Source organism: Engraulis encrasicolus, unplaced genomic scaffold (assembly GCF_034702125.1).
Source record: "Engraulis encrasicolus isolate BLACKSEA-1 unplaced genomic scaffold, IST_EnEncr_1.0 scaffold_27_np1212, whole genome shotgun sequence".
Taxonomy (NCBI): Eukaryota; Metazoa; Chordata; class Actinopteri; order Clupeiformes; family Engraulidae; genus Engraulis; species Engraulis encrasicolus.
In genome coordinates this window covers 2,775,614-2,786,615 of record NW_026945566.1, presented here as the reverse complement: position 1 = coordinate 2,786,615, position 11,002 = coordinate 2,775,614, and the positions used below count along the sequence as shown (strand labels likewise).

General features: G+C 40.9%; 1 protein-coding gene across 1 annotated transcript; it reads right to left on the bottom strand.

Moving 5' to 3' along the window:
* Positions 1-4,047: 4,047 nt before the first annotated feature.
* On the bottom strand, positions 4,048-10,293 carry LOC134443004 (C-X-C chemokine receptor type 1-like). The gene is made up of 3 exons (XM_063192945.1): positions 9,942-10,293; positions 5,190-6,097; positions 4,048-4,104 (listed from the first exon to the last, which is right to left on the bottom strand). The coding sequence occupies exons 1-3, from the start codon at positions 10,291-10,293 to the stop codon at positions 4,048-4,050; spliced, it is 1,317 nt and encodes a 438-aa protein (XP_063049015.1).
* Positions 10,294-11,002: the final 709 nt, after the last annotated feature.

The following is an 11,002-nucleotide window of genomic DNA, read 5'->3' as shown; positions in this document are numbered from 1 at the left end:
AGGAGATTGAACGAGGCCAGGCAGAGGAAGAAGAGGTTTGAGACTTTCCGAGTGTCTTCAAAGCGGACAACGATGTACATCAGCAGACCATTAGCCAGCACACTGAGGGCAAAGATCACGAGGAGACTTGCTCCCACCACATTATACTGGGAGATAACGAATTTATAACAACTGTCATCCATATCGTCCTCATTTGTATAGTAATCTGTAGAGCTGTGATAGTAATCTGTAGAGCTTTGATGGTAATCTGTAGAGTTGTAATCCATGTTGCTGTAATCTTCATCTGTTGAATTATACATGCTGACGTTCAATTTGCTGTCTGAAGAGATGATTTAAACACAGAGGCATTAGATGTATGCATCCAACCATTTGGATATTTGTAGGAAGAGGCCTTTTAAGAGTCTATACTATTATTCATAATTCTCATCATGAGACAAACCAGATAACACCAAATTCACTTTCACAAGGTTAAACATGCTTAATGAATTAGAACTAGCACTTACCAAGGCACTTTCTGTAGAGTAAGCAAGTGACCAACAGAGAGCTTCACTGTGCAATGTTTAACACAAAATGTAGAAACGCTCACAGTGTAAACCAAATGTGGAACTACTTGCGGTAAAAGAAATTCCTTGAAGATGCAGAAGCAGTACGTTGCAGAAATGAAAGTATTTACTTATCAGCCTGCTGTGACTTTGTGGTGTTCTGCATTACACAAATATGAACTTCATGTGAAATGCAGCTGTAGGTGCGATGGTTGCACAAACTTCAAAAAGAGACCATCAAACCATATAGGCCATTTCCAAACCATATAGGCCATTTCCAAACCATATAGGCCATTTCCCGCTTCTCTGAGGTTTGAAATTATCTATATTTTGCTGCAGTGCAATATGTGGTCTTAATGGGACATGCCACTATTTTGGGGCATGGAGCATCGCTAAGCTAGTGAAAGTCAATGGATCCGTGTAGTATGCTACAATGCTACACGGATCCATTGATTTTCACTAGCTTAGTGACATATTCCCTCTTTTAACTTGTCTTAAAGCAAGACAACGGCTTACATGAAAAATAAGACACTTTACCACCTTTATAAACCCCAGCCAACGATTTTAACTGTATTAAGCCCCAAAATAGTGGCATACCCCTTTAATGGGCAATTGGCCTTGATTCCTGGTGCTTTTATTCCCTGGCATTGCCATATCTGAGTTGGGTATATGCAAAATTATTACTGATAATATAGTTGGTAGAATTTGGAACTGATACATTTTGATTTTGAAAATTGCAAATGTTTGAGTACTTTCCACACGCCATTGCAACAGAAAAGATAAACTGGCCAGACAATTTGACTACTATTCAAAGTGCAATTCAGAACCTGTTCAGATAAGGTGTTGGCAAACTTTCTCTCTTGTTTTACCCATGTTCAACCAGTGCTCCCTCCCATCCTCCTCCATGACTGGGTACCCTGAGCATGGTGCTGTCCCGCCGCACTGCTCCCCAGGGGCGCCATTGAGGGCTGCCCCCTTACACAGGTGAGGCATAAATTAAATTTCGTTGTGTGCAGTGTGCAGTGTTCACTTGTGTGCTGTGGAGTGCTGTGTCACAATGACAATGGGAGTTGGAGTTTCCCAATGGCCTTTCACTTTCACTTTCAACTGTTACACTAAATCAACTAAAAGCCCATGGCTCAACCTTACTTTTGAAGTTCAAGTTGGAGTTATTTTTGTTTAAAATAAAAATGTAGGCCCCCTATATTAAAATGAGAGCACTCCACAAAACAACCAGTTTAATTCTAACTCATCAGAAATTGAAAAGAATGGGGTTTCATTTCTGGAGAGTTAGAATGTCCACACCACCAAAGCTCCAAAACGTGGCATGGAAATATACGGGGTATATTGAAGAGTGAAGTGTGGGTCACCAGATCAAACAAACAAAAACAGCTGACAGCAAAGCATCAAGGATATCTAGGTTTCCATAACTCCCATGAAATGCCTCTGCCATTGACTTCAATGTTAAACACATCATGGCAGTGATTAAAACAAAGACCGCCCTAACCAAGTATTAAACATTGACATGTAGAAAGTATCAAATTTCAACTGTTTTGATGTGACCCGAATTTCTTTCTTTTTGTTTTTTTTTTCCCCTGAAGAAAATGGTGATAAAATATTCTAATAGCCTAATGTGAATTCCTCAAATCATGTTTTTTTTGGAACTGGAAGGACAAGACATGTAAAAATAAACAACTTAATGATTGGAATAGTTCAAAATGTGGGTCATGCATCTACAATCCATGGAAGTTAAACATTATTGATGGATTATGAAAATAAATCAACTGTTTCATGATATTATATGGCCAAGATCTGTACATTTCAGTTAGTACTGTGGATTGTACAAACTTTAAAAAATCAACTAGATCAGCAATGTGTTGCCCGCCTCACTCTGTGTTTTAACTAGAGATGCACCGGATCCTGATTTTTAGGATCCTGCCGGATACCGGATCCACTGCTTAAGATCCTGCCGGATCCGGAACCGGATACCGGATCCTACAAAAGGGTTGAAACACATGGTCTACTCGCACATGTGGGCCCTTTTTATTATGTTGACTCAAACTATTTTTTAGACTCATTGGCTTACTGACAAACTGCCTGCAACGGCCGCTTCCAAAGGGCTTTCACTCCATGCAGTGATTGGGGTTGTGAAAGACTGTCTGAAAAGCCTTGGCTACGTAAAAACTAGAGATGCACCAGATCCTGATTTTTAGGTAGCTGCCGGATACCGGATCCACTGCTTAAGATCCTGCCGGATCCGGATCCTGTGAAAAACCCTATTATCCTGCCTTTTCCGGATCCGGAAGTTTTAACTCATCATTTGCTGGCTTTCATCTGTTTTAACGAATAGACTACCCAATCACCTCTGTGTACTTTTCTTTCAAGAGAGCATTTTACCTTCATGCCATCTCTCTCTCTCAATGCCTGATGAAGGTTGTCATCTACAAACTGTAAATTCTGCCAGCTACAGTCCCATGGGCTAACTGCATTGTTTTCCCAATCACTTTATATTTGTGACATCACTCAGCAGACTATTTTTAGATTGATTAAGAGCACATTTTGGGGATGGCAACAGTCAAAATTATTGATCAATGCCCTAGGTTCATGTCAGCAAAAAAGAAGTTTCCTCTCTTTACTCTCCAAGAACTTGCAATATGTCAACACAAGAGGGAAGTATTTACTGAAAAAGGCCACTGCAAGGAGGAACACAGCTGGTGTTTTCTTGCTCACAGTGATGTATTTACATCATGTCTATATGTTTGCAATGTGGTGTGAAGCACTATGCAGATGCAGATGTAGACGCACAAACAATCTGAGGTCCTTGTGCACAAGCCTTCAGTTGTCCAGGTGCAGGTGTGAGGCAGGAAAACTTGATCAATATGAAAAGTTCATTAAACACTGCACACTGGATACTGATCTTTTTTCTCTTTATTTTTTGGAGTGAACAACGCGTTTTGCCAGTTTCATCTTCAGGTTCACAATCAATCTGCTCAACTACAGTAAGTGTCCTATACTGTATGTTCTTTATTTTTACGAGCACAACAAATACATGATTATGTACCTGCTATTGTCCTTTCTTTCAATAGACATCTATTGGCCTATTTGTTATTTGCTTATTTGTGTTTCAGGCAATATATCATGTATATGTATGTACAGGTATTGTGGTGTAAAGCACTATGCAGATGTAGACACACAACCAATATACTCAACTAAATACAGCATACGTTCTTTATTTTTGTGTGCACATGTTACAAAACAAGTAACATAAGGGGACAGACACAAAACGAAAGCTCAAAAAGGTTTTAATTACAAAAGTCTAGGGGTTTGTACAAAGAATGCGACGGAGCATCAAAGCTCAAAAATCCAAAAGAAAAGACAAAAGGCCTCAAAGTTAGGCTACATGAAACAGGACGGCAAGAGCGTCAGCCAAAAACGGGTCAGGAATGAAGTTCCCTCCAGCCGGCTCGAGGCAGTCCTTTTGAAGGGCTGCCGCAGGTGTACCCAATCAGTGACACAGGTGTGGCCCATCCGGTTGATGGGGACGACCACCAATCAAGTCTCCCTGCTATTTACAACAGAGAAACATTAGAGGGAGCTAAAAGAAACATTGTGGTGAAGACACAGATGTAACACCCCCATCCTAAAATGGCGACTATAGTCTCCATAAAAGAAAATAGGCAGAAAAGGCAATAAATGTATACACTACTCAACCCCCAACAGGCTGGAACTTCAGCATTTCTCCAGCCAACATTAACTGAAAAGGTAAGGGCAGAGCAAAGATTAGTACACAGGAAGAATTCCATACTTAAAAAAACAACTAGCCAAATAGCCTCTATTCTCCTTTCTTTCAATGGACATGTATTGGCCTATTTGTTTTTTGCTATTCAGGCAATTTATTACAGTAACATGTGGGATTTAGATCATATTCATACAAGATGTTCTTTCCCTGAAAAACATTTTTCCATCACTCCTCAAACAATTGCACAAACTTTAAAAAGAGACCATCATATGATATAAATTTCCCTTCCCATTTCCATTTCCCTCCCCTCTCTGTGGTTGAAATTGTCTGTATGATATCTTGGTGTGCAGTCTAATACAATATAATGACAAGTCCAGTGGCAAGATCTTCATAAAGATCAGGTCTGAACTCACAAGAAATAGCCTACAAGGCCTGGCATTGCACCTTAATGGTCAGACTGAAGTCTCTGTGTGAACATTGATATGGGCAGTGTTGTCATTAGTGTTGGAGCGTGAAGTTCTAAGATGGCTGGCAGGCTTCAAGCAACAGACATGTTGATAAACTGTTATCCTCACACTGGGTCTGAGGGCAGTCGTGGGTGAGCGGTTAGGGCGTCAGACTTGCATCCCAGAGGTTGCCGGTTCGACTCCCGACCCGCCAGGTTGGTGGGGGGAGTAATCAACCAGTGCTCTCCCCCAACCTCCTCCATGACTGAGGTACCCTGAGCATGGTACCGTCCCACCGCACTGCTCCCCATGGGGCGCCACTGAGGGCTGCCCCCTTGCACGGGTGAGGCATAAATGCAATTTCGTTGTGTGCAGTGTGCAGTGTTCACTTGTGTGCTGTGTCACAATGACAATGGGAGTTGGAGTTTCCCAATGGGCTTTCTCTTTCAGGAGGAAAAATACCGGATTGACAACACAGTAAGAATGAGCAAGGAGGTAGCTAACAAAGTATGCTGCAATAATGTACGTTGTTTCACAGTCCAGTTCAAGGTCAAGTCGTCGTCCATAGGTCTCCAGAACGTTGAAGGGCACAAAGCAGACAACAAAAGCAACAATGTGGCAAAACAGGAGCACCAACGCTCTTCGCCTCCCTCTCATGTGTGGAACAGACAAGACCTTTCTCAGAATACAACCGTAGCAAAACACAATTACAACAAGAGGAATCAGGAACAGAAACACAAATTGCATGTAGTGGCCAAGCCTTTCCTCAAGTTCTTCAGAAGGGCTATATGAACAGAAATGCATGTAATTTTCATAATCAAATTCAGTCTCAGTAAGAACTAAAATTCTGCTGCTTGCTGCAATGCTGATGATCCAGGTGACAACACAGACCACTCGAGCACATAGAAGCCTGCGTCCAGGTTGGATCAGGAGCCGTCCTTTCAGAACCGCAGTGCAGAACTGGTCCAATGTCATGGCCGTCAGCAATAGCAGACTTCCCGACTGGCCAGTGAAGAAAGCCCCGTTGACGATCTTGCAGGCTGCCTCTCCAAACACCCAGTTGAAGTGGTGCAGGAAGTCGACAGCCATGAATGGCAAAGTGAGGGTGAAAAGGAGATTGAACGAGGCGAGGCAGAGGAAGAAGAGGTTGGAGACTTTCCGAGTGTCTTCAAAGCGGACAATGATGTACATCAGCAGACCATTAGCCAGCACACTGAGGACAAAGATCACCAGGAGACCTCCTCCCACTACATTTACCAGGGAGATAAAGAATTCACCACAGTTGCCATCTGTATCACTGTAATTCGTAGAGCTGTAATCCATGTTGTTGTAATCTTCACTTGTTGAATTACTGATGTTCAATTTGCTGTCTGAAGAGATGATTTAAACACAGACAGAGGCATTAGATGTATGCATCCAACCATTTGGATATTTGAACTGGTCGAGGCGTTCTAAGAACCCACACTACCATGAATCATTCTCATCATGAGGTACAACACCAGATAACACCAATTCCACCTTCACAAGGTCAAAAATGCTTGATAACTTAGAGATGACACTTACCAAGGCACTTTCTGTAGAGTACGCAAGCATGACCAACAGAGAGCTTCACTGTGCAATGTTTAACATCAAATGTAGAAACGCTCACAGTGTAAACCAAATGTGGAACTAGGCCTACTTGCGGTAAGAAAAAAAATGCCTTGAAGATGCTGAAGTGGATAGTTCAGTATAATGCAGAAATGAAAGTGTGCTTGTATCCTTTACATGTCAGCTATAAGCATGTATTTGCTGACTCATTCCACAGTTCAATTAAAATATGAACTTCAAGTGAAATGCAGCTTCAGGAGCCATGGCTTGCGCAAACTTTAAAAACAGACCATCGTATTGTCTGTATTTTGGTGTGCAGTCTAATGCATGGGTTAAATGGGCCATTGGCCTTGATTGGTGGTGCTTTCTTTCACAGGCATTGCCAAGACTATTGGAATATGCAAAATTATTATTGAAAATGCAATTGGTAGAATTTTAAATGACACATTTTGATTTTGGCAATTGCAAATGTTTAAGTGCATTCCATGGAATATTGCAACACATAAAATAAAAACTTCCCTTACGAAAATGGACTATGGTTTATCATGGTATTACTATGATTATCATGGTTCTAAGATGGTATGTCATGATTACTCTAAGTACTCTGAACCTACCATAATTGTACTATGGCTTACTTACTGTGATTTTTATGTAGCAACATAGTTCTACCATGGTATGATTACTCTACCCTTGTGAAAATCGACCATGGATGTAATGCAGTAACCATGGTTTTACTATCACATTTCATGGTGATTCTAAGTACAGCCAACCATAGTTCTAGCCTAGTACAGTAGTAGCCCTTACAAAGATTAACCATGGTTCTACTATGAAAAGAAATCATAGATTTACCATGGATTATAGTTAATCATGGTTTTCAGTGTAACCATGACAACCATGGTTTGTGACTATGGTTTAACTTATGGTTTACCCTCTTTGCAACAAACCATGGTTCCCCCAAACCATGTTAAAAAAAAAAAAAAAAAACAGTCGCCCACCCCAAAAGCCCTTTATATATATATATAAAAAAAAACCATGGATCACAAGATTGCAGGTTCGAATCTGCCCTCACCATTCCGTAGACCTTCATCCATGGCTGAAGTGCCCTTGAGCAAGGCACGTCACATTGATCGAGGGACTGTAACCAATAGCTTATACGTCGCCTTGGATAAAAAAAAGCGTCAGCTCACTGCAATGTAATGAATAACTATTAACCATGGTTAGTTGTCATAGTAAAACCATGGTTAAATTTTGCATAGTTAAACAATGGTAAATCCATAGGCCTACTTAAACCATGGTTAAATCCATAGTTAATTTTTCACTCACCGCGCTCTTCTTGTTGGTGCATCTCTGAAGTAATCTAGTAGTAAGGAAATGGATCGCACTCGATTTTTCTTCTGACGTTTCGGCTGCACAGAGCCTTCTTCAGTGTCACTGTGCAGCCGAAACATCAGAAGAAAAACTGAGTGCGATCCATTTCCTTATTACTAAATCCATAGTTAAACCATGGGCAAATCATAGTCAAACCATGGTTGAATCATGATTGAATATAGTCAATCAATGGTTAAACCATAGTCACAAACCATGCTCAAAAAACTGTGACAACTATGAGTAACTTAAAACCATGGTTCAGTTCTCAGTAAAACCATGGTCCATTTTCGTAAGGGTTGCCAGACAATTATAACGAATTGTTAAGCTAAATCAACTATTGTTTCAACATGTTTACTTCTTGACATCTCTCTCTCTCTCTCTCTCTCTCTCTCTCTCTCTCTCTCTCTCTCTCTCTCTCTCTCTCTCTCTCTCTCACTGCCTGACTGCATAGGCCTGCTTTGAAAGTCGGAATCACATTTTGAGGAAAAAATTGCAAACCTCAAGATAATTCCCAGTTACTTTATGGGAAACAATGAAAGCAGTGTTAAGAGGAATAATTATATCTTATTCCTCTGCGAGAAGTAGATCAAAAGTCGCACTTGAAAAACAATTAACCCATGAAATAAAATATTTAGAGTTGCAACACAGTAGGACAAATAATAAAGAGGTTAAGTTAGAACTGGAAGAGGAAAAAATTAGATAAACTGTGTATGATGCGAACAGGAGCAGTATGATGGAGGACCAAAAGCACTGAAAGTACTGGCCTATAAATTAAAGAAACAACAAAACACATATAACGCAAATTAACAGTGATCAAGATAAAGTGATAAGGGACAAAGATGAGATAGCAGAAGAATTTGCAAAGTATTATGAAGAACTATATAAGACAGACAAAGAAGTAGATAAAGGACATATCCAGAACTATCTTAAAAAGCTTGAAATACCAAAAGTAGCACCAGCCAAAAATAAAATGTTAATAATGCCTATTACATTGGAAGAAGTAAATATGGAAATTCAAGGTTTAAAACAAGGGAAATCACCAGGTGACGATGGCTTTACAAATGAATTCTACAGAGCACTTAAAGATCAACTTAGCCCCATACTGGTACAAGCCTATAATCATGCGCTAGACACAGGAAGATGGGCCCCAACTCCCAACTTGGTCATCTTCCACAATTACTCTTATCCATAAAGAAGGGAAAGATCCGAGAGACTGTGCATCTTATAGACCAATATCATTATTAAATACAGACCACAAAATAATAACATCAATCCTTGCAAAAAGAGTAAAACACATTATTTCAGACATTATTTACTGATCAATGTGGGTTTATCCCAGGTCGCCGTCTAACAGACAACATAAGAAGAACTTTAAATATAATTGATTATGTAAATAAAAAGGAAAAGGAATCTCTACTTATGTTGTCTTTAGATGCAAAAAAAGCTTTTGATCTAGTCCAATGGCCATTTATGTTTGAAGTAATGTTAAGTTTTGGCTTAGAGGAGAAATTCGGCCAATGGATTAAAGCAATACACACTAAACCTGTTTCAGCAGTCAAAACAAACGGTATATTATCCAGACAATTTACCATTCAAAAGGGTACAAGACAAGGTGACCCTCTCTCCCCACTTCTTTTTACAATCTATATTGAAAATTTAGCATTAGCTATAAGGCAAAATAAAAATATTAAAGGGATCGAAATAGGAAAGGAAACGCATAAATTATCACTATTCGCGGATGACATTATACTTTATCTGACTTCCCCAGAGCATTCATTACAGCACTTGATGGGTGAGATAGAAGAATACAGTAATATTTCAGGATACAAAATTAATAAAACCAAATGTGAGGCTTTAACTATTGGAAGGGAAATGAATACATAATTAAAACAGCAGTACAGTATTAAATGTATATACAGTATTAAATGGGAGTATTAAATATTTAGGAATACGCATTAGTCAAAAAAAAATTTTCAGCATTCTTTTTTTATTTCGCTTTAGAATATACATGACATCATAAACCAAATGACTATTGTGAAAATGAAGGGAAAAATGGGTGGCGAGTGGTGATGGCACTGGCTCGGTGCTTGGAAAAAACGATTCTCTGTTCTCGAATGATACCACAGGCCCACATATTCTTATCATCCAGCAGTTGCTGGAACAGCATTGGGCTTGTATAAAAATTGTCCATAAAGAGCTTGTACCCAGTGCCCAAAACTGGAGAGGATACCAATTCCATGACGACATCGCAGCTCAGACCTTTTCCAGATCCTTCTTGGTTTTCCCCCTCATAATCCATGAAGTCCCAGGTGTACCCAGATTGGGAGTCGGCCAGGACAAACAGCTTGTAGCCCCATTTCGATGGCTTATCTTTGCTATATTGGCGGATTCCTATCCTGGCATGGGAGGCGACCATCCGTTCATCGATGACGATGTTCTGGCCTGGCTGGAAGTTGGCCATGCAGTTCTGCCGGATTTGGTTGTAGAGGGGCTTAATCTTCTGAAGCCGGTGGAACTCAGGGCTCCCTCTCCGATCCGCATTGAGCTCGTCCTCCTCAGGATCAGACAGATGAATATTGGTGGAAATTCGTCTGAATTTACGGCCAGACATGGATAACCAGGCGTACAAGTTGGTCTAAAGATGGGTTGTTGTGGAAGTATATCCTGTACCTCGGTGTCCTGCCATCCACGTCCATCTTCAATTTGGGGCAAGTCCCCCCCTTCCTTGTGGCCATCCAGGGGGCCGGCCTACTCCTCTGCCTCTGCCTCTGCATCTACCCCTGCCGGGAGGCCTACCTCGAGGCCTACCTACTCCTTTCCCACCAATACTCTTCGCTGGAGGTGTGTATTCATCTCTGTAATAGAAACAAAGCACCCAGCCTTACAAAATATGTTACCCCATCCGAGAAGCCCATGGCCCGGCTGTTTCGTTGTGGGTCAGACCCAGCTATCACCATTGTAATACACATTGGTACTTACATTTCCGAGTCAGAAGGTCTCGCCTCCAGCGAAGCGTTCTCCAGATCTGTATTCACTTCAGTGTCTGAATCGCTTTCAAAATCCCATTCAGTCTCTGTTTCGTCTCCGTCGATGGAGCTTGTCAGTGGTGGAGTGCATTCTTTTCTGAGTTTTTTGTGACATTATGCCGACATTATTCAACTTGTTCCGCTGAGCCACACCGGAAAAACATGGCGACGGCCGGGCAGTGTGTACACTTTTAAACGCCAGCTTCAATCACAAGCTGCACCTGCCAAGGACCTGGAACTGCAGGCAGATTGGATATAGTACCCGCCGGGGGGCATTTGATTGTTAAATACCCG